Genomic DNA, 21,527 nt, shown 5'->3' with positions numbered 1-21,527 from the left:
GGCTCGTTTTCGGCACGGAGGTTGCGCTGGTTTCTGGCACAGAGGTCGGGCTGGTTTTTGGCAAAGAAGTTGTGCTGGTTTCTGGCACGGAGGTTGTGCTGGTTTCTGGCACAGACGTCGGGCTGGTTTTCGGCACAGAAGTTGCACTGGTTTCTGGCACGGAGACCGAGCGTGTACTAGATGTGATGCTGGTTGAGGGGTGCACATGCACTGAGCTGATGGTGCCGTGCTGTGTGGGAGATGAAGGGATTCCTGTGGTCCAGGTAAGCAGTGTCTGGGTCGTGGTCTCCTCTCGGGTGGAATGTGTGGTCTCAGACGTCACAGGGTGCGTGGTGCTTCCACACACATCCACTAGCTCGCAGCACTCGATCCGGATTTCATAGTTATAGCAGATTGGGGGCAATTGGTTCCTGTTGAGGCACATCAGCCCCACTCTCTTGTCACAGATCACGTCCTGCCCCAGCTCCTCCAGTGGGACGTTTGGGAAGAACTGTGCCCTGCACTCCACTTTGCTGGGCTTTTCACAAAACTTATGTCCTTTGGATCTCAAATCTTGAAAAGTGTCGAAATCTCCACCGTTTATACCAGGCTCGGGGTAGCTGCTGTCAAACCACTGGGTCCAGTTGCACAACATTTGTAAACAAGTCTCATGTGTTGTTGAAACTGACATTGGACTCAGAGTCAAGGGGGTGCTTTTCAGAGCTGTAGTGGTGCCTGGGGCAGGTGTGGGAGTACTTGGGGTGAGTGTCGTGGTCACTGGCATGGGTATGGGAGTACTTGGGGTGGGTGTCGTGGTCACTGGCACGGGTATGGGAGTACTTAGGGTGGCTGTCGTGGTGACTGGCACAGGTGTGGGAGTACTTGAGGTGGGTGTAGGAGTACTTAGGGGGGTTGTCGTGGTCACTGGCACGGGTGTGGGAGTACTTGGGGTGGGTGTCGTGGTGACTGGCACGGGTGTGGGAGTACTTGGGGTGGGTGTCGTGGTGACTGGCACGGGTGTGGGAGTACTTGGGGTGGTTGTCGTGGTGACTGGCACAGGTGTAGGAGTACTTGGGGTGGGTGTCGTGGTGACTGGCACGGGTGTGGGAGTACTTAGGGTGGTTGTCGTGGTGACTGGCACAGGTGTGGGAGTACTTGGGGTGGTTGTCGTGGTCATTGGCACAGGTGTGGGAGTACTTGAGGTGAGTGTCGTGGTCACTGGCACGGGTGTGGGAGTACTTGGGGTGGGTGTCGTGGTCACTGGCACGGGTGTGGGAGTACTTGGGGTGGGTGTCGTGGTCACTGGCACGGGTGTGGGAGTACTTGGGGTGGTTGTCGTGGTGACTGGCACGGGTGTGGGAGTACTTGGGGTGGTTGTCGTGGTCACTGGCACGGGTGTGGGAGTACTTGGGGTGGTTGTCGTGGTCACTGGCACGGGTGTGGGAGTACTTGGGGTGGTTGTCGTGGTGACTGGCACGGGTGTGGGAGTACTTGGGGTGGTTGTCGTGGTCACTGGCACGGGTGTGGGAGTACTTGGGGTGGGTGTCGTGGTCACTGGCACGGGTGTGGGAGTACTTGGGGTGGTTGTCGTGGTGACTGGCACAGGTGTGGGAGTACTTGGGGTGGGTGTCGTGGTCACTGGCACGGGTGTGGGAGTACTTGGGGTGGGTGTCGTGGTGACTGGCACGGGTGTGGGAGTACTTGGGGTGGTTGTCGTGGTGACTGGCACAGGTGTGGGAGTACTTGGGGTGGGTGTCGTGGTCACTGGCACGGGTGTGGGAGTACTTGGGGTGGTTGTCGTGGTCACTGGCACGGGTGTGGGAGTACTTGGGGTGGGTGTCGTGGTCACTGGCACGGGTGTGGGAGTACTTGGGGTGGTTGTCGTGGTGACTGGCACGGGTGTGGGAGTACTTGGGGTGGGTGTCGTGGTCACTGGCACGGGTGTGGGAGTACTTGGGGTGGGTGTCGTGGTGACTGGCACGGGTGTGGGAGTACTTGGGGTGGTTGTCGTGGTGACTGGCACGGGTGTGGGAGTACTTGGGGTGGGTGTCGTGGTCACTGGCACGGGTGTGGGAGTACTTGGGGTGGTTGTCGTGGTGACTGGCACGGGTGTGGGAGTACTTGGGGTGGGTGTCGTGGTCACTGGCACGGGTGTGGGAGTACTTGGGGTGGGTGTCGTGGTGACTGGCACGGGTGTGGGAGTACTTGGGGTGGTTGTCGTGGTGACTGGCACGGGTGTGGGAGTACTTGGGGTGGGTGTCGTGGTCACTGGCACGGGTGTGGGAGTACTTGGGGTGGTTGTCGTGGTGACTGGCACGGGTGTGGGAGTACTTGGGGTGGGTGTCGTGGTCACTGGCACGGGTGTGGGAGTACTTGGGGTGGGTGTCGTGGTGACTGGCACGGGTGTGGGAGTACTTGGGGTGGTTGTCGTGGTGACTGGCACGGGTGTGGGAGTACTTGGGGTGGGTGTCGTGGTCACTGGCACGGGTGTGGGAGTACTTGGGGTGGTTGTCGTGGTGACTGGCACGGGTGTGGGAGTACTTGGGGTGGGTGTCGTGGTCACTGGCACGGGTGTGGGAGTACTTGGGGTGGGTGTCGTGGTGACTGGCACGGGTGTGGGAGTACTTGGGGTGGTTGTCGTGGTGACTGGCACGGGTGTGGGAGTACTTGGGGTGGGTGTCGTGGTGACTGGCACAGGTGTGGGAGTACTTGGGGTGGGTGTCGTGGTGACTGGCACGGGTGTGGGAGTACTTGGGGTGGTTGTCGTGGTGACTGGCACGGGTGTGGGAGTACTTGGGGTGGGTGTCGTGGTCACTGGCACGGGTGTGGGAGTACTTGGGGTGGTTGTCGTGGTGACTGGCACGGGTGTGGGAGTACTTGGGGTGGGTGTCGTGGTCACTGGCACGGGTGTGGGAGTACTTGGGGTGGGTGTCGTGGTGACTGGCACGGGTGTGGGAGTACTTGGGGTGGTTGTCGTGGTGACTGGCACGGGTGTGGGAGTACTTGGGGTGGGTGTCGTGGTCACTGGCACGGGTGTGGGAGTACTTGGGGTGGTTGTCGTGGTGACTGGCACGGGTGTGGGAGTACTTGGGGTGGGTGTCGTGGTCACTGGCACGGGTGTGGGAGTACTTGGGGTGGGTGTCGTGGTGACTGGCACGGGTGTGGGAGTACTTGGGGTGGTTGTCGTGGTGACTGGCACAGGTGTGGGAGTACTTGGGGTGGGTGTCGTGGTCACTGGCACGGGTGTGGGAGTACTTGGGGTGGTTGTCGTGGTGACTGGCACGGGTGTGGGAGTACTTGGGGTGGGTGTCGTGGTCACTGGCACGGGTGTGGGAGTACTTGGGGTGGGTGTCGTGGTGACTGGCACGGGTGTGGGAGTACTTGGGGTGGTTGTCGTGGTGACTGGCACGGGTGTGGGAGTACTTGGGGTGGGTGTCGTGGTCACTGGCACGGGTGTGGGAGTACTTGGGGTGGTTGTCGTGGTGACTGGCACGGGTGTGGGAGTACTTGGGGTGGGTGTCGTGGTCACTGGCACGGGTGTGGGAGTACTTGGGGTGGGTGTCGTGGTGACTGGCACGGGTGTGGGAGTACTTGGGGTGGTTGTCGTGGTGACTGGCACGGGTGTGGGAGTACTTGGGGTGGGTGTCGTGGTGACTGGCACAGGTGTGGGAGTACTTGGGGTGGGTGTCGTGGTGACTGGCACGGGTGTGGGAGTACTTGGGGTGGTTGTCGTGGTGACTGGCACGGGTGTGGGAGTACTTGGGGTGGGTGTCGTGGTGACTGGCACAGGTGTGGGAGTACTTGGGGTGGGTGTCGTGGTCACTGGCACGGGTGTGGGAGTACTTGGGGTGGTTGTCGTGGTGACTGGCACGGGTGTGGGAGTACTTGGGGTGGGTGTCGTGGTCACTGGCACGGGTGTGGGAGTACTTGGGGTGGTTGTCGTGGTGACTGGCACGGGTGTGGGAGTACTTGGGGTGGGTGTCGTGGTCACTGGCACGGGTGTGGGAGTACTTGGGGTGGGTGTCGTGGTGACTGGCACGGGTGTGGGAGTACTTGGGGTGGTTGTCGTGGTGACTGGCACGGGTGTGGGAGTACTTGGGGTGGGTGTCGTGGTCACTGGCACGGGTGTGGGAGTACTTGGGGTGGTTGTCGTGGTGACTGGCACGGGTGTGGGAGTACTTGGGGTGGGTGTCGTGGTCACTGGCACGGGTGTGGGAGTACTTGGGGTGGGTGTCGTGGTGACTGGCACGGGTGTGGGAGTACTTGGGGTGGTTGTCGTGGTGACTGGCACGGGTGTGGGAGTACTTGGGGTGGGTGTCGTGGTGACTGGCACAGGTGTGGGAGTACTTGGGGTGGGTGTCGTGGTGACTGGCACGGGTGTGGGAGTACTTAGGGTGGCTGTCGTGGTGACTGGCACAGGTGTGGGAGTACTTGAGGTGGGTGTAGGAGTACTTAGGGTGGTTGTCGTGGTCACTGGCACGGGTGTGGGAGTACTTGGGGTGGGTGTGGGAGTACTTGGGGTGGGTGTCGTGGTCACTGGCACGGGTGTGGGAGTACTTGGGGTGGTTGTCGTGGTCACTGGCACGGGTGTGGGAGTACCTGGGGCCGGTGTGGTGGTACCTGGAGCAGGCGTTTTGCTAGTTGTAGAGACAGTGTGTGGGCCCGTTGTGGTGACGGGCATGGTCCTGACCCCCTGTGTGGGCTCCGTTTCCGTTGTCCGGGACGTTGCAGGAGTGGTGGTCAGACAGGCCCGGGGGGAGCAGCACTGGATCCTGATCTGGTAGTTGTGGCAGAGCCCCGAAGCCTGCTTGCGGTTGTAACAGGTCAACCCCCTCGTTGGGCTGCACTCCACGTGCTGCCCCAGGACTTCGATCGGTACCTCGGGGGCACCCTCGGCCCGGCACTCCACGCTCTGCGGCGCTGGGCAGACCTTGTACCCGTGGGCACGGATGTTGTCCAGTGTGTCGAAGTCACCGCTATCGATGCCCCGTCCCGGGTGACTGACGTCCAGCCACGGTGACCACTGGCAATCTTCCCCACAGGCCTGGCGGGGGTGGAGAGAGCTCGTCGGAGGACTGGAGGTCGTGCCCGGGGTGGAGGACAGGGTGCTGCTCCGAGTGCTTGGGGGTGCCGTGCTCTTGGTAGAGCTGTGGCACGTGCGGGACGGACGTGTTGAGCTCACGACTGAGGGTGGAAGAGAAGGCGGGAGGCTAAGTCTCTGCGGCTCCTCGAGGCACCCTGCCACCCTTCGTCCCTACCCCCGTCCATCAGCCGCCTTGCGCGTCTCACTGTGTCAGTCTGCATGACTGTCCCCACCTATGATGGGAGCAAGGGGAGCACAGGGACCAAGTCCCCAGGACACACTGGACACAGGGCAGGTGTGGAGCCCACAGCGTTGATGACGTTTATACCGTGAGCAGAATTTGCACTCTGGGGGAAGGTCTGCTAGGGCTCTAAAGACCCCCTCCTTAAGAGGCAGAGGGGCTGGGGCACGTGACCCTCAGTGCGGCCTAAGAAGGGTGGGTGGCAACGACAAGCCAAGGCCTCCCCAGGGGTGCTCCCGGCAGCCCTCCTCCCAAGGGCCTACCTGAGGTCCCTTTGCTTGGAGCCCCTGCCCCATGCCAAGACCCCCGGCCCTGACGGCGCAGCTAAGGGCGCCAGTCGCGGGGCGTGTTGGATGAGGGCGCCCTTCCCGGCTGCAGAGGCGAGGCCCCTCCTGGATTCTCAGCACGAGGGACAGCCCCGCCTTACCAAGCGGGAATGTGGAGAAGGAGAAGGTGGTTGGCGGGGCGGGGGTGCTGGGGCTGCAGATGTAGACCCTCCTGTCGATGGTGCCGTTGGCCAAGCAGTGGGCGGAGATGCAGCCCCCTGTGCCATCGGTCGTGTGGTAGATGACGTCTCCTGGCCGGAAGCGCCGCCCGTCATAGATGCAGACACAGGCTGTTAGGAGGAGGAGGTGCCAAGCACGTTAGGGGTTGGGGGGCAGGTGGGGACCCGGAGACCCCAGACCCAAGGAAGACCGCCTGCCACTCACCCTCGGTGTCGTAGGCACACTGCACGCCACTTTCGGTGCAAACGCTGGTGACAGGAGGGAGGAGGTGAGTCTGGGGGCCAGTGCGTTGCTCCTGTGCCGGAGCCGCCCCTCAGCCCCGGCTGCCGGGCACGGAGGCCCCTTCCAATCAGTGACCAATGGAAGCAGCCGTCTGGCACGCCAGGGAGCCCCACTGACAGTCCGACGGCCATTTCCTGTCCGGAGGTCCTCGGGGTGGCGGCATCGCCCCCTCCCACTCCTCTCCCTTCCCTTCGACCCCTCAGGCTGCCCACCCCCAGCCTGCTCCCAGCCGGACCCCACAGGAGACCCAGGCTGCAGCAAGGCCCCGAGGGCGGTGGCCCAGGCTCCTCGCCCCTCAGGCCAAGGACTCACCAGGACTGGCAGTTCTTGTCAGATGGCACCGTCTCGCCCGGCCGGTATGACTTGCCTTGGACACGGCAGGGTGGTGGCGGGGAGGGTGTGGGACACACTGCCACACACTGCATCTGGTCCTCATCGAAGATGGGGGCCTCTGGCGGGCACTTGGGGTAGCAGCCTACAGGCCAAAAAGGCCTGAGTCCCAGCCAACCACCTGCCCAACAGCCTCACCCCCACGGCCTTGGTTCGGTCCCCAGCACTAGGCCTCACCCAGAGCCCGCTGGGTGCATGAGGCTGCACCCACAATGGCACCTCAAGGGGTTGGGACCCTAGGACCCCAGGACAACCCTGGCCATGACCCCCAAGACCCCAGGCAGCCCCTCTGACCAGCAGGGCAGCAGCTCACCTTCCAGGCCCCGTAGGTCATGCAGACAGCGGCCACTCGGGTTCCGGCAGGTCCTCATGCAGGGCGCGCCGCACGGCCGGTAGTGCCACTCGCACTGGCCCTCGCGGTTGTAGTAGTCGCAGAACAGGGCTGCAGGCGAGGGGGCAGGCTCAGCGCCCGGCTCCGGCCAGAGCGAGCCACCCAGCAGCCCCGGGTGCAGTGCTGCCCGGGGAAGGATGGCCACACACTGGCCGGCTGAGCGGCCCCTGCACCCCGACCTCTGACAGAGTCATTTCCCTCCCCTGCCCCTCCCGGATGGGGCCTCGGAGGGTAACGGCCTCGAATGCCCATGACCAGATGCAGCAGAGTCCACCTGTCAGGGTGGGGGACTCTGGCCAGAGCAGCTGCCCACTACACTCCCCTCCAGCCAGGTTCTAAGTGGGCGGGGTGGGGGAGCAGGGCTCTACGGACCCCTCTGGGTTCATTCTGCCATCTCTCCATTGACACCTCTCCCCCCTTTCAGGTTCCTTTCCATCACCTCCTGCCCCACACATGGGCAACCAGCCTTAAGCGCACACCACTCCGTCACTCCCTGGGGCCCCGCCCTGCCCTGATGACACATTCTGTGAACTCACGGCAGATGTCCGGGGTCCGCCAGGACACGCACACGCCCACATCGTGACAGGCCTGGGCGTAGGCAGCCACGGCCGTGCAGAGACACTCACAGTCGCCCCCAGAGTCACAGGCACATGCGTCGCCCACACAGGCCTCGTAGTACTTGGCAGGCTCCACCTAGCGGGGAGAGAGGCTCGGGATTCGGGGCCGGATTCCCCAGCGCTGCTGAGAGACCCGTGGCCACGCCGCTTCCCCCGGCGCTCAGGGAGAGCAGATGCGTGGTCCCACAGGGCTGACCACGGGCTGGTCCAAAAGGTGGCAGCTGATGCCAGCCCCACGTCCGTCCCGTCCTCCCCAGGCGCCCCGGGAGCACCCGCATACATGGGCGTGGCAGGCGGCAAAGGTGGCGCTGGTGAGGATGCTGCACTGCTTCTGGGCCCAGGACTTGCGGTACGGGTTGGCGGTGCAGGGGTCCCGGGGGGCCGGGGCGTCGGGGCAGGACGGGGAGAATTTCCAGCTGTTGCCAAACTCCAGGGCGTTGCCCACCACGGACTGGCTCCGCGTGGTGAAGTCATTGACGGCATTGTCGTCAAAGTTCCCACACAGCCCGCAGACCCGGCCCTACAGGGGGTGGGGGGGAGGCGGGAGGCATGGGGGAGCTCAGAGCACATGCCTCCTGGGTCCCAGTTCCTTCCCCAGGGACTACATGTCCCCAGGACCCCAGGGAGGAGGCTGGTGCTCTGCCTTTGTGTCTCCGTGTATGGCCCTGCTTAGCGCTTGGGGCCACGGGGGCGTCCCTCCTGTAGGAAAGGGGTCCCCCAAAGACTGGGTCAGGTCCTGCAGGGACTGGTGAGCGTGGCCTCGTGAGGAGGCAGGAGGGGTCCTCCCCCAGAGCCTCCAGGGGTGCATCCTGTGACCACAGCCTGGAGGGACTTCCAGCTCTGGGAGGAGCCACAGGACACAGTGGACACAGACGACCCCCTGCCTGCCGCCCCCCTCGAGGCGCTGGCGAGTCCCTCCTCTGTCCCCATCCGGCACCCTCCCAGCCAGCCCTTGGTCCCGGTGAGGGCAGCAGGGGCCCACCTTGAACTCAGGGCTGAGTTTGAGGAAGATGGTGGTCTTCCTGTCCCACAGCAGCACCAGGCCGGCCTCAGTGTCCACCACCAGGTAGATGCCCATCTGGCGGATGGAGTAGGGGGCCTCCTGCCCCTCCCCCTTCTGGATCACCTCCACGTGGCCGCCACTCAACCTCAGCTCGTAGCTCTGGGGGGAGAGGGGTTCCTCAGGCCCGTCCCTGCTCACCTTCCAGGCGTTCTCCAGGGCCTCTGAGGGGGTGCCCCCGCTCCCACCCGGCCCCCCACTCACCCCCAGGAAGAGCTTGATGGCCTTGGAGCAGGTGACACCCGTGGTCCCGCAGGGGACGTTTTCGGTGACAACACGGAAGGTCCCGTTGGCAGTGCCATTCTGGCCGCAATGGTCCTGGGGAGAAACGGAAGCTGACGCGGCAGCGGGGGGGAGGGGAGCACCTGGGACAGCCTGGGCAGCGTGCGGGAGCCAGGGGACCTTGTACCTGAAGCAGAGTGTACTCGCAGTCGCCGCTAAAGCTGTAGCGCTGCCCGTCAAAAGTGAGGTAGTGGCTGTCCCCGTACACGGCGCAGGTGGCCAGGCAGGGCTCGTGTGTGCACTGCCACATCCTGTTCTTACAGGTGCTGGGGGGCGGGGGAGGGGGGCAGTCAGCCCAAAGCTGGGGCCGGAGCTCTCTGGGGAGGGGTCTTAGGGAGGGGTCTCAGGGACCCACTGGGGACGGGTCTCAGGCCCAGCCGGCGGGGAGGGGTCTCAGGCCCAGCCGGGGGGGAGGGGGAGGTTTCCTGGGGCTTGGCTGGGGTGGGGTCTCGGGGCCCCGCGTACCAGGTGTTGCAGCCCACCCAGATAGTCTGGCCGGGCAGGTAGCTCGCCTCGTCATGCACACAGGGACAGTCCTCCACAGCAACGCAGCCGCCCTCACCATCGGCCACCAGCCCGTCGGGGCACACGCAGCCGGGCTCACACCGGGAGCTGTACTGTGGGGCACAGCGCACACAGCTCAGGGGACCGGGGATGGATAGCAGGGGTCCCCCCCCCCGTGGCCCCCAGCGGGCCAGGACAGTGTTCGGGCAGGGCTCTTCCTGGGCCCAGCCTGAGAGGGCCACACGGCAGGCTCCCGCAGGGGGTCCCTGGGGGCTCAGGGGACACTCACACAGTCCATGTCCAGGGTGAAGCAGCTCTTCTGACAGCTGGCCCCGGCGGCGCCCGGCGTGGCATTGCGACAGTCGACGTAGACCATGGGCGGGGTGCAGACTGGGGAGGCAGGGGCTGCTCAGGGCTTCCCCAGCCGCCAACCACCAGGCTGGCTCTGAGAGCCGGGGCTCTGCGTGTTTCCCAGCAGCCGGGTGTGCGCTGCCCTGAGACCCGGCCACCGGGGTGCGTGTGCATATGCGCGGCCTGCTCCCACCCACCCCCCGCCGCCACCCCTTCCCTGAGCCCAGAGGGCACAGACCGGGCCTGACAGAGAAGCCCATCAGCACCCACCAGCCACACTGACCCAGGGCAGGGTCCGCCCTGAAGCCTGGCGTGGAGATGAGAGCCCCTCCCTCTCGCTCTCAGGGCTCACCTGGGGCAGGAGCCTGGCCTCCGATGCAGGTCAGCAAGCCTTGCGTGCACGTGCTGGGAGGAGAGGGGGGGTCAGAGGGTCCCCCCACCTAGGCTGCCCTGCCCCCCCCAGGCCCAGCCGGCAGCGGCTCTTACCAGACGGCCCCACGCTCATGCAGAGACTCCCCACTGGGGACCACAGAGCCCTCGTGGTAGCAGGGACAGCTGGTGGCCGGCACACACTTGCCCGCTTCATCCATGAAGGTGCCTTGGGGGCAAGCGCAGCCGTCCACGGGGACAAAGCTGATGCCGCAGGTGACGTCCTCGTGATTCCGGGCCCGGCAGGTGGGCTGGCAGGTGCTGATGTGGTAGTGGTAGGTCAACGACTTCGGGCAGGTGGCCATGGGCTTCGCTGCAGGATGCCAGGCAGGGGCGGCACTCAGAGCAGGGCAGCAGCCACCACTCCGTCCCCAGACACCCCCACTTCCCTACCCGCAGCAGGCCTGCCCCAACTGCGGGGTCCCAGGCCTGCATGGAAGCCCCACGCGGGGACAGTAGCCACGGAGCGTGTATTCCTGGGCCTGGGGACACTCACTGCACACGCCGTCCCTCCAGCCGCTGAGCAGCACCCCCTTGGCGGCACAGGCGTGCACGTAGGCGGACAGGGCCGCACACAGACAGTCCTCGCTCTTCTGACAGTTACACGTGTCGAACATGCAGTTCTGGGGACAGGGCCGTGGTCACCCACACGCAGCGAGCATCCCCACACTGCCCCCCCGCCTCCGCTGGGACTCCCCCTCCAGCTCGCACCAGGGGCCCCACACCCTCAGCAGACAGACCCCGCCCACGTGTGCTGGAAGGGCTCCAGCCTCTAATCTCTGTACCTAGCAGGTCCCAGCCTGGGCCAGAGGGGACAGGTGCAGGGAGGGCATTACCGAGTGGTAGGTGCTGGGGCTCACGGCGGCGTGGCACTGGACGAAGGGGCCGTGGGGGTCCGTGAGTCGGGAGCACCAGTGCTGAGCGTACTTCTCTGTGGACAGAGGAGTGGGGGAGGTTGGCGGGGCGGACAGCTGGCGTCACGCAGAGAACGGAGCCTGGAGCGGGTGGGCTCCCAGGCTCCTTCCCGAGGGCCCGTCTGTGGTCGGCAGGCACACTTAGGACCGCCTCCACCACCCCCACAACACCCTGTTCCTTTCCTTCCAGAAGTTGCCGCAGCTGCTGGGGAGTTTGCCCGTGTACCACCTGAATCGCTCCTTCGGGGCCAGAGTAGACCTCCGTGGCCTGGGGGTCACCGGCACACGGCAGGGCCTGGAGCCACATGGATCCACGTACCGTTCTCCACGCTGAGGGAGCAGGGGTCCTCGAAGGTGTTCTTGACGTTGGGGCAGGCGGCCTGGGTCTTCCAGGTGTTGGCGAAGGCGGCAGCCGTGCCCTCCACCACGCCGCTGAGGGCCCGGAAGTCGTCGGCCTGGTTCTGGTTGAAGTTCCCGCACAGGCCTGGGGCAGGAGGGCAGCGTGAGGCCCCGGGGGCCCCGGCCGCTGAGGGTGGGCCCCGGCGCCCAGGGCAGGCGGCCCCTCTTACCGCAGGTCAGCCCTCGGAGCTCGGGCGCCAGCCTCACGAACACCTGCATGGTGGGTACCAGCTGGATGTCCACCTGCAGGCCCAGGTTGGTCTGGGCGATGATGAAGAAGGTTGAGGGTCTGAAGAGTGTGACGTTGGCTGTGGACACGGGGACAAGGTCTCAGTGGTGTGTGAAGAGCGGCACTCCTGGAGGGACAGGGCCGCAGCCTCACCTGCTGAGATGGGCGTCTGGGTGTAGATCTGGTTGACAAACACCTCCCCACCGGCCTTGACCGTGATGACCTGGGAGCAGCACATAGCAGGGACGGGGTGAGCCAGGGCTCTGCCAGCGCCCCAAGTCGCCCCAGAGCCCGTGACATGTGCCTGCAAGACCCCTGTCTGCAGGGGCCACAGGCTCCCGCGAGCAGGGGCCGATGACCACGCTCTGCCTGTGCTCAGCTTCTCGGCGTGTCCTTCAAGGACTGAATTTTCTCAGCCCCATAAAAACGAAAGTGACTTTATAAAATATGGACGTTGACTTCAATGTTGCCAAGCTACCCGACGTGCCTTGTTCCCTCCCTGAGCTGCTCCATCTGGGGACTCAGAGATCTCTGGGGTGGGAGGGTCCTCAGGCCATGCCACCTGGCCACTTGCTGCCCACGCCGGGATCAAGGGCTTGGGCGGAAGTCACTTGCCATGAGGGACACAGATTCCCCCAACCCCCATCTGCTCTCACTATGCCCCCACAAACCCCCTGGGTCTGCCCTCCCATGTGCTCCCCCCAGGCCCTCTTGGATCTGCCTTCACCGTGTGCCCCCCCAGGCTCCCCCCAGGTCTGTTCTCACTATGTGGCCCCCAGCCCCCCCCAGGCCTGCCCTCACCATGTGCCCCTTCAGGATCCCCCAAGTCTGCCCTCACTGAGTGCTCTCCCGCCAGCCTCCTCCCGGGTCTGCTCCCACTGTGTGCCCCCCAGCACCCCTCGGGTCTGCCTTCACCATGTGTCCCCCCAGCCCCCCCGCCGGGTCTGTTCTCACCGTGTGCCCCCCGTCCAGGCTCAAGGTCAGGCTCTTCAGGCAAGTCTCACTGTCCGTCAGGCCGCACCTGCGCAGCTCGGCCAGCACGGTGAAGGCACTGCTGTCACATGGCTGCGGACACAAGTCCTCATGCTCTGCCCGGAGACCCCTGCGTCCCCCTGCCCCCCGCTTGGCTCCATCATCCAGAAGACCCCGTGGGGCTGGCACCAGGAGCCGGAGTGGCCCCAGATGCAGCCACTGAGTGCAGCCTGGGCGGGGGCTCCCACGGCTGACAGCTGCTCTGCCCGGAGCGAGGACCCTGGGGCCCGTACCTTGGCCAACACGTAGCTGCAGTCTCCGTGCACCGTGTACTGCCTCTCGTCGAACGTGGAGAAGTGGGAGCCCCCCAGCACCGAGCAGGCTCCCGGGCACGGCACCTCCCGGCACGTCCACCGGCCACCGGAGCAGGTGCTGGGCGCAGGGAGAGACCGTCTGTGCGCGGCCCCGGGCCCCGCCCCCCCCCCCCGCCCCGCACCAGCACACGGACCAGGGTCCCGCCAGGCCCCCCGCGCCGCTGCGCAGCCACGGGCCCCAGCTGAGGGACGACGGCCAGCCCCTGGGCCGTGCCCCCCGAGGGGCCATCCAGCACGTGTGTGGGGAGGAGCAGGCAGGCAGGGGAGCAGCCCCTACCAGTTGGTGCAGCCTGTGGAGTAGACAGTCCCCGGGGCGTAGGCGGCCCCGTTGTACACGCAGGCGCACTGGGATGCCGGGATGCAGCCAGTCTGGCCAATGTCATCGAGCACCGTCCCTGCAAAAGCAGGTGGCCCGTACGGCAGGTGCTGGGCCGCGCCCACCACGCGAGCGTGTGGAGACTGGCCCCCCCACCCAAGGCCACCTGCCCTTCAGGGGCCCCTCAGATCCAAGGGTCCAGGATGCATCTGTGGTTCTCAGGGGGCCGGCGGGGGTGGGGCACCCTCTCACCCTCGGGACAGAAGCAGCCGGCCATGCAGTGCTCCTCGCAGAGCTGGGAGTGCTCCGGGTTGGAGCAGGTGTCTGCGCAGGGCGAGCCACACTCGCGGTACTGCATGTTGGAGGGGCAGGTCTGGGCTGCAGGGTGGAGGACAGAGTGGGGGAGGGGTCACGTCCTGCCCCCACCTCTGGGCCGAGGCAGGGCAGCACGGTGACGGGGCTGGGGCGGGCCGGGGCACTCACGGCAGAGGTCGGGGGCCCGCCAGTCCAGGGGCTGCCCCCCTGCGTGGGCGCACTGGCGGGAGTACTCGGCGACGGTGTGGCAGACGCAGCTGGTCAGGTCAGTGAGATGGCACAGGCAGAGGTCTTGCTGGCAGGCCTGCACGTAGCTGGCGGCGTCCACCAGGGCGTTGCAGCCCCAGAAGGGGTGGCTGCTCAGGAGCTCCTCACAGATGCCCTGGGGCCGAGCCAGAGGCCGTGCTGAGCCAGGGCCCCTGACTCCCCAACCCCCCCCTCCCCGGGCCGGGACAGAGCCCGCCGCCCCCGCCCCCATGTCCTCCAGGGCTTACAGTGCCCAGCGAGCAGCTCGTCAGCGGCACAGGCACAGGGTCCTGACACTGCTCGGTGGGGCCGTCCATCTTCTGCAGATTCCCAAACTCGATGGGGGTCAGCTTGACACCTGCAGCGAGCACGAGCTGTCCCCCAAGATGCCCGCGGCATCCCGGCCGCCCCTCTGCCCCCCCCCCACTGCCAGCTGAGGCAGTGGCCACAGGGGACGTTCAGAGTGTCTGAAGAGTAAGTGAGGAAACACCTAAGGCTCTCGGGGTTGCAGCTGAGGGCTGAGGCCTGTTGACTGAGGCCGGCATGTACCCCAGAGAGCTGGAGAGCGACCCCAGCCTCCTCCCTGCCCTCCGAGCCCAGCCAACCCCGTGCCAGGCCTGTGTGGCCAGGGTCACGGATGCGTGGGCAGCTCATCCCCCACGGCCGGAAGCCTCCTATGGGTGAGCCTCGTGTGGGACTTCGCGGGCCTGGCGAAGGGGACCTGGGGGTGGGGACTCCAGCCCGCGCGGGTCCCACTTCCTGGCAGCCAAGCCTGGAGGCCTGAGCAGCAGTGCGGGGGGCCTGATGGGAGGCTGGGCCGTCTCTCAGGTGGGGGCGCGCTTGTGCGACCGCAGCCCAGAGCGGCTGCGCCGGGAACAGGCGCCCGGATGTGCCTCCGGGGTCACACCTGTGTGTGCCGGGAGCGTGCAGGTGTGTCTGCGCCCACGTGGGTGCACGTGCGCACAAGCTGGAGACGCGTGGCCTGGGACTCCGGAAGGCCACGGGGAGGGGCCGGGAGCAGACACAGGGGACAGCCGTGGGGAGGGGCTCACCGTGGGAGAGGAACTCGTTGAAGACAGGCACGCCGTTGAAGTCTCCGCAGAGCCCGCAGGTCTGGTTTGAGTACTTGGCATCCAGCTCCAGCTGGAAGGGGGGGGACGTGTCAGCCACCTGGCCCCGCCAGGGACGACTCAGGACCGGAAGGACACACAAGGTGTGGGACATTTCCAAGGAGGGGCTGACACGGACCGGGAGCCTCCTCCGGCCCCCGCGACGCCACACAGGGCTCTGTGTCCTGGAGGAGACACCCCCCCACCCCCACCCCCCGCTCACACAGGGTCTGCAACAACCGGGGGAGGGGGGTGTAGATCCCAGCAGCCCCTTAGCACTGGGCCCCCCTCCTCACCCGCCCTCTGGGGTGGGGCTGACCTTCCCACCCACCTTTGCCCAGTGCACTTCCTTCCCTCTCGGGAGGCTGTTGGGCTGGAGACGCCCCCCGCCCAGCCCCGGGGCCCCCCCTCACCAGAAGGCTGCCGTCCTGGCCCCACATGAAGACCAGGCCCAGCCTGGCCACCACCTTCAGGTGGCCGCTGGTGTGCTCGATAACGACGCCGGACTGGCTAAAAGGCGGCTGGATTCTGCGGAGAGAGGGCAGGGCTGAGGCGCTGAGGGGCTTGCGGGATGGGGCAGGGAAGGCCCTTGCGCTCATGTGTGGGAGAAGAGCACGGTGCCCATGGATGGTGGCAGCAGGTGTGAGGGGAACTCTGTCCCAGGGGAGGCTGTAGTCCTGCGGCCACAAGACCAGGAGGGGACCACCTCCGGGGCAGGAAAAGAGCCCCGCGCCCCAACATGGGAGGGGCGGGCGGGTCCCACTCTCGGGCACAACCCCCCCCCCCACAGTCCCCCAGACTCACGGGCGGCCGTTGACCTGGATGGAGCCCTTGGTCAGCTGGATGACCATGCCGTCCAGCTTCATGGTGACCCCGACCGGCGTGCTGACATTGGACTCCAGGCCGCGGCGGACCTGGACGTTGAAGTCCTCGTAGGCGGCCCCGCAGTGCGCGGAGAAGACATAGTTGCACAGGCCCGGGAAGCGGAAGACGTCGCCGTCGAAGGTCTTGTAGTGGAAGTCGCCCCAGGTGCTGCACACCCGCCCGTTGTGCGCGGGGTTCAGGGCTGTGGGGAGCCAGGGCGGTCCTGAGGGGCGCTCCTCACACCCCCAAGTCCAGGACGCTGCTGCCCAAGGGCCGGGCATCCGGGGAGGAGCCGCCTGGACCCAGACATCCCAGCAACCAGGAGCCTCTCCCAGAGCTTCTCCAGTGTCCGGCGGGGAAGCGGGACCCCGTGCAGCTGCCCTCCCAGCCCGGCCTCACGGGCCCTCCCTCACCTCGAACCACCGGTGCGGTCCTCAGAGGGGGGAGGATGGTCACACGGCGCAGCTGGTCGCCTGCGGGAACAGGGGCATGGTGACACGGCACCTCACAGGAGGCTGGGGCGCGGGGCATCTCTGCTGCCCACACAAGGCCGCTGGAGGTGAACTCTCCAGGGCGCCCTGGGCTCTGGGCTCCGGGTACACGCAGGGCAGGGCAGCAAAGGCTCCTACGGCGGCAGCCTCTGCCTTGTACGCCCTCTGGGCCTTCCCGAAGGGCCGGGAGCTCTCAGCCCGGCACCCTGCATGTGGGACTTTCTCACGCCCAGAATCTCAAAGGCAGATTGTCTGGGTTTGCCCTGAAGCCTCCCCTTGTGTGGGGGGTGCCCGACCCTCTCCCGGGCCCACGCGCCCAGCGTGGCGGCACAGAAATACCCAGAGAGGCCACCTGCCAGCCCCGGCCCCCAGGCCACAAGGACGCATATGTGGGTGAAACATCGGGGGTTATGGGGAGAAGCAGGACGTTGCAGTGAGCTCAGGGGGGACCCTGGCCCGTCCTACAGACCGAAGCTGCAAAGGGAAGTCAAGCAGCCTTGAGGAGGGGGGTCCTGACCCCGGGTGGGGCCGCCCTGATGGGTGGGAGCCAACTCACCAGCGGGCTCCTGGGCGACAGGAGAGAGGTGCGGGTACTTGTGGCCGTGTTCCACAGAGCCTACGGAGGAAGAGAGGGTACAGAGACAGAGATGGGCGGACAGAAGGGCCCGGAACAGGCGGGGGTTTTCTCTGTGCAGGGCTGGGGACATTAGGAGGGTCCCTGTCCACGCCACCCACAGCAGACCCGTGGCTGAGCCATGACCCTCTCTGAGCATTCCCTCAGCCTGGCCCCCCAAGCTCTTGGTGGGTCCCCTGGCCCTGACAGGGAGTCTCCAGGAGCCCTTCATTCACTCTGAGTGTCCCCCTGCTCCGCACAGTGGCCCGCGGAGGGTCCAACGGTAAAGCCAGGCATCTGCAGGACGACTGGGAACAGACTGGGGGCTGTGGAGCCAACCGGGGTGACGCTGCACCATAAAGGCAGTGCTCAGGGTCACTGCATGGGCGGTGGCTCGGCACAGGGGCGCACGGGGCAGGGGAGCTGAGGGCTGGAGAGTCAGCCCCGAGGCCCCCTAGAACCTGGTACAGCGTGGAAGGCCAATCTCTGAGGCCCTCGAGGCCACGCCAGCATGGCAGGAGGGTGCCTGGTGCACCCCTGGCCCTGCAGGGGCAAGCTGCCCTCCTCAGTAGGGACTGGCCCCACACGCAAGAGCCTGGGGACTGCAGTGTACGGGCCACACAGGCCACCGTGGCGCAGTCCCCACTGTGCTGAGTGCCTTGGGAATACGGGCCCCTGGCCTGGGCGGCTCCTCCTGGAGCACACTGTCACCCCACGCCTGGCCAAGACCCAGGAGAGGCAGTGAGGTGCAGACCTGGTGGGAGGGGCCGCAGAGGGTCGGCGAGTCCCCCCCCCCAACACCCTTAGTGTGTGGGCCTCACCATCACACTCTCTGCCCAAGCCTAAGCCCCCATAAGGCCCAGATGGGGAAAATGAGCTGGTAAACTGGGGGTGCATGGGGAGGGGGAGTCCCAGGGACAGGTGGCGGGGGTCAGAGGCAGAGACCAGCAAGAGAACATGGGTAGAGGAACGCATTGGCTGCCAGCCGGCCTGCTGTGGGGGAAGGCAGGTGGCAGCTCAGAGACAATAGGTTCCTGCTTCCCCACCTCAGGGGAGCAGCCCAGCTCCAGAGACCCCTGCCCCCACGTGGACCCCCGCAGCCCCCGAGAGTTCCTCCCCAACCCCATAAGCTGGGACTCATTAGATGGCTTAGGGCCGGGTCGGGGGCCAAGCCGCTGGGCAGCCTCTCACGGACACACCTAGCCAGCCCGGAGGCCAGGGCAAGGCGTCTGAGCTGCCTGCTGCCCTCCCGGGGTGCGCCGGGATGCCAGGGCACAGCCAGGGCCAGCCTGCGAGAGCCGGAGACGGGGAGCCTCACCTGTGTGCTGGGCGCAGGCCAGGGTGAGAGCCAGGGCCCAGAGCGGGGCCAGCTTCCTCCGGCCGGCACCCATCCTGCAGAGGGAGGGGAGAAGTCCCGGGGGACAGCTGCTGAGGAAGGCCCTGAGCGGGCAGGAACCTTTTGTAGCCTCAGATCTGGCTCCGGCCCCAGTGGCTCCACGTGGGTGGGCGGGGCAAGGCCTGCCAACCCCCTCGCCCAGGTAAACAGTGGGCACTCGCTTGGGGCTGGGCAGCAGCCGGAGACAGGCAGGGATGGGCGAGGCCGCCGGGTGGGGCCTGGTTTCCCAAGGGCTCCCCAGGGCCCGAGCCCAGAGGAATCCTCCCGCCGCGCCCCACCCCCCTGCAGTTTCCCTGGGCGCACTTCTGCGCAGCCAGGCCCGCGAGCTCCTGCTGCCTGGAAAAGGACCTCACCCTTCTGGAGAGGGGCTCAGAGGGCCGCACCCCCAGAGGCAAGACCTTGCCCCACAGGGCAGCCCCCGGCTCGATGCTGCCCAGGACCCTGCCTGCTCAGCTCCAGGCAGGCAGCGGGCAGCCCCAGGCCAGCTCGGGTCACATGTGGCCTTGTGGCCGTGAGAGGTGGATGTGTCTGCACCCACTGGGCTGGGAGCCACCCACTGGCTTAGCCCAGCTGGGAAGGCGCTGTGGCATGAGCCCACGGCCCCAGATCATGGGTGTTTGAGTGTTGGGTCTTTTTGGGGTGCTGAGCACTGGGGCTGAACCCTCCCTCCCGGGCAGCCACATACCCCACCAATATCCGCAGCCTCACCACCTGCAAGTGGACCCTAACAGGAGGTCCCCGCCAGGGACAGAGGGGCTGATTATCTGAGAACATGCTTGCTGTCCTGGGGGCCCATCCCAAGCTCCTTACAGTCACCTGGTTTTGTCTCTTAGTCGTCCCTTGCCCGTGGCCCCTCTTGGCGCCGGTACCCATGAAAGAGAGCACCCGCATGTTGCTGGAGAGTGGGGTCATGGGGGTCATGCAGGAAGGAGTGTGTGAACAGTGAGGGTTGGTGTGGGAGATGTAGGAGCCTGATGGCAGTGGGGAGCCCATGGGGTCCCCAGGAGCTGGTCCTTCAGACGCTCTGACCACCCCCACTCCGGGCTCCCCTGCTCAGCCTTGGAGCCGGACACCTGGTCACCTGCGGCTGAACAGGGCAGGGGCTGGTACCCAGGGACAGGCAGGGTGGATGGGTCTGGTTCCAAAAGACTGCGTGGCTTTTGTGGTCAGGAGAGTGACCGGTGGAGTCTGATGCCTTGGGCAAGGCCTCGAGGGTCTGTGGGTGGGGGCCCAGACCCCAGGTCGAGGGGAGTGTGAGAGGTGGATGAGCCCGCCCTCCTCACACCTCCAGGAAGGCAGGGAGGTAACAGGTCAACCAATGTCCACGCTGCTGGCACTGGACTCAAGCCTGAGTTCACACGCAAGCCCCAGCTCATCTGAGTCACCAGCCTGGCCTTCGGGGGAGGGGGCGGGGGGACACGCCCTGTGTGCATGAGGCTGGACTGAGCCGCGCAGGCAGCGGGCACCCCTGGTTGCCCAGGGCTTGCAGCCCAGATGCCTCTAGGCCACAGCACGTCCCGTCCCCAGGGTTAACCTCCCTTCCGGGCACTTCTCCCATAAGGTGCTGCCCGGGGCTGCTGAGAGCGTCCAGGGCACTCTAAGTGCCCACACTGGTGTCAATGACAGCCTGGCTGCTCCGGCTTCCTCCGGGGACCCGGCCTGAACCTGCAGACCCAGCTACCATGCACTTTCCTGTCCTATGAAAATCCAGCCCCAGCGGACACCCCGGGAGCCCCCAGGCCTGGTGCCTGCTGAGTCTGAGCTTCTGGGGCTCTTGAGGTCCCCCCTGGGGAGGGGTCTGGAGTCAGGGCAGGTGTGGGACTGATAACCCAGCCTCAAAAGTCAAGGTCCTTCTGGGGCGCCTGGGGTCTCAGTGGGTTAAGTGCCCGACTTCAGCTCAGGTCATGAGCTCACAGTTCGTGGGTTCGAGCCCCTTGTTGGGCTCTGTGCTGACAGCTCAGAGCCTGGAGCTGCTTTGGATTCTGTGTCTCCCTCTCTCTCTGACCCTCCCCTGCTCATGCTGTCTCTCTCTCTCTCTCTCTCAGAAATAAATAAAAAACATTAGGAAAAAAAAAAAAGAAAAGTCAAGGTCCTTCTTCACCGTGACAAGGCGGGCCTAGGGCAAGCAGTTGCGTTTCTGACCATCCAGCGCCGTGGCCACCCTGCCCGCCACACCGTCCCCTCACTGTCTGTGCTCGGAGCCAAGGCAGGACTATGCTGCTGCAGAAGGGTGACGGCAGGGGGTCCCCGCAGCCCACAGTGACTCTGCCCGCCTGTTCCTTCTCAGGGGACTTTACACTCAGCGAGGGGTGGCCTGGGGGAAGGGCCAGGCTGGGACCAGCTGCTGCCTCTCTGAGCCCCAGGTTCCTCGTCTGAAAACAGGGTCCATAAAAATCTTCACATGGGGAAGGGACCGCAGGAGGGGCACCGTGCGCAGGGAGCAGGGGCGTGTCCAGGGACGGGCCTGGCTCAAGACAGCGGCCCCAGAAGCCTTTGCTGCCCTGGGGTCCCCAGGGGCTGCACGGCCTGGGCCCCTGCCAGTCCCCCGATCCGGAGCCTGGTGAAGGCTGCCTGCAGTCCAGGGAACCTTCTCGGGCCTGGCCGTCGGGACCGGAGGAGCAGCACGGAGGCCTGATGTCACCGCGCTCGCTCTGAGCCGCTCCGATTTGGGACAGGATGGGGCCACCAAACAGCCCTGTTTGTCATGGGAGGTTGGACCCGGGACCTGGCCTGAGCAGAGCCCTGCTGGGTGCAGAGGTGAGGGGGAGGATGAGGTCTGGGCTCCGGGGCCCCGGGGGGGCAGCATGTTCCCTGCAGCTCTGTCCGCAGGCACACGAGGTGACAGAGAAGCAGCCCCCAGCTCCCACGGGCGTGTCCTTGCCTGAGATAGAGCCCCTCCCCCCTATTCTTCTGATGCCCGTCAGCATAGGAGCCCAGCCCCTGCGCGGTTTCCACGCCTGCCCCCCACTGGGGTTCCCACCCTGTGCTTGTCATTTCCCTTCCAGTTTTGGGCACAGCCAAGGCCCTGAAGCAGGTGACGCAGAGAACTGTTGGGGTCGCTCGGCTGTGGCCAGCGGGACCTCGGGGGCAGCTCCCAGCCACGCTCCCCCCTGAGGCTGCAGGGCGGGAGCTCCATCCAGGGAAGGCCTGGACCCACTTCGGGCAGGAAAGGGA

At 66.0% G+C, this 21,527-nt stretch overlaps 1 protein-coding gene across 1 annotated transcript in view; it reads right to left on the bottom strand.

Moving 5' to 3' along the window:
* The window catches only part of MUC5AC (mucin 5AC, oligomeric mucus/gel-forming), a 31,132-nt gene extending 12,784 nt beyond the window's left edge, over positions 1 to 18,348 (bottom strand). Inside the window, exons 1-35 of the mRNA XM_039225013.1 lie at positions 18,276 to 18,348; positions 16,901 to 16,960; positions 16,267 to 16,326; positions 15,794 to 16,055; positions 15,403 to 15,517; positions 14,933 to 15,023; positions 14,129 to 14,238; positions 13,803 to 14,016; positions 13,572 to 13,697; positions 13,281 to 13,398; positions 12,923 to 13,061; positions 12,612 to 12,722; positions 11,811 to 11,880; positions 11,599 to 11,736; positions 11,349 to 11,513; positions 10,952 to 11,046; positions 10,612 to 10,738; positions 10,173 to 10,428; positions 10,039 to 10,091; positions 9,625 to 9,725; positions 9,297 to 9,448; positions 8,959 to 9,097; positions 8,754 to 8,867; positions 8,472 to 8,651; positions 7,770 to 8,009; positions 7,409 to 7,565; positions 6,795 to 6,923; positions 6,404 to 6,566; positions 6,014 to 6,057; positions 5,731 to 5,919; positions 4,670 to 5,163; positions 1,093 to 1,217; positions 669 to 903; positions 318 to 613; positions 17 to 153 (exon numbers count right to left, since the gene is read on the bottom strand). Of these exons, the coding sequence (XP_039080944.1) occupies positions 17 to 153; positions 318 to 613; positions 669 to 903; positions 1,093 to 1,217; positions 4,670 to 5,163; positions 5,731 to 5,919; positions 6,014 to 6,057; positions 6,404 to 6,566; positions 6,795 to 6,923; positions 7,409 to 7,565; positions 7,770 to 8,009; positions 8,472 to 8,651; positions 8,754 to 8,867; positions 8,959 to 9,097; positions 9,297 to 9,448; positions 9,625 to 9,725; positions 10,039 to 10,091; positions 10,173 to 10,428; positions 10,612 to 10,738; positions 10,952 to 11,046; positions 11,349 to 11,513; positions 11,599 to 11,736; positions 11,811 to 11,880; positions 12,612 to 12,722; positions 12,923 to 13,061; positions 13,281 to 13,398; positions 13,572 to 13,697; positions 13,803 to 14,016; positions 14,129 to 14,238; positions 14,933 to 15,023; positions 15,403 to 15,517; positions 15,794 to 16,055; positions 16,267 to 16,326; positions 16,901 to 16,960; positions 18,276 to 18,348 (5,278 nt within the window). The remainder of the gene's footprint in view (positions 1 to 16; positions 154 to 317; positions 614 to 668; positions 904 to 1,092; positions 1,218 to 4,669; positions 5,164 to 5,730; positions 5,920 to 6,013; positions 6,058 to 6,403; positions 6,567 to 6,794; positions 6,924 to 7,408; positions 7,566 to 7,769; positions 8,010 to 8,471; positions 8,652 to 8,753; positions 8,868 to 8,958; positions 9,098 to 9,296; positions 9,449 to 9,624; positions 9,726 to 10,038; positions 10,092 to 10,172; positions 10,429 to 10,611; positions 10,739 to 10,951; positions 11,047 to 11,348; positions 11,514 to 11,598; positions 11,737 to 11,810; positions 11,881 to 12,611; positions 12,723 to 12,922; positions 13,062 to 13,280; positions 13,399 to 13,571; positions 13,698 to 13,802; positions 14,017 to 14,128; positions 14,239 to 14,932; positions 15,024 to 15,402; positions 15,518 to 15,793; positions 16,056 to 16,266; positions 16,327 to 16,900; positions 16,961 to 18,275) is intronic.
* Positions 18,349 to 21,527: the final 3,179 nt, after the last annotated feature.

Source organism: Hyaena hyaena, unplaced genomic scaffold (genome assembly GCF_003009895.1).
Source record: "Hyaena hyaena isolate Hyena2069 unplaced genomic scaffold, ASM300989v1 scaffold_1862, whole genome shotgun sequence".
Taxonomy (NCBI): domain Eukaryota; kingdom Metazoa; phylum Chordata; class Mammalia; order Carnivora; family Hyaenidae; genus Hyaena; species Hyaena hyaena.
The sequence above is the reverse complement of the archived record's forward strand: the minus strand, read 5'-3'. Positions and strand labels throughout refer to the sequence as shown.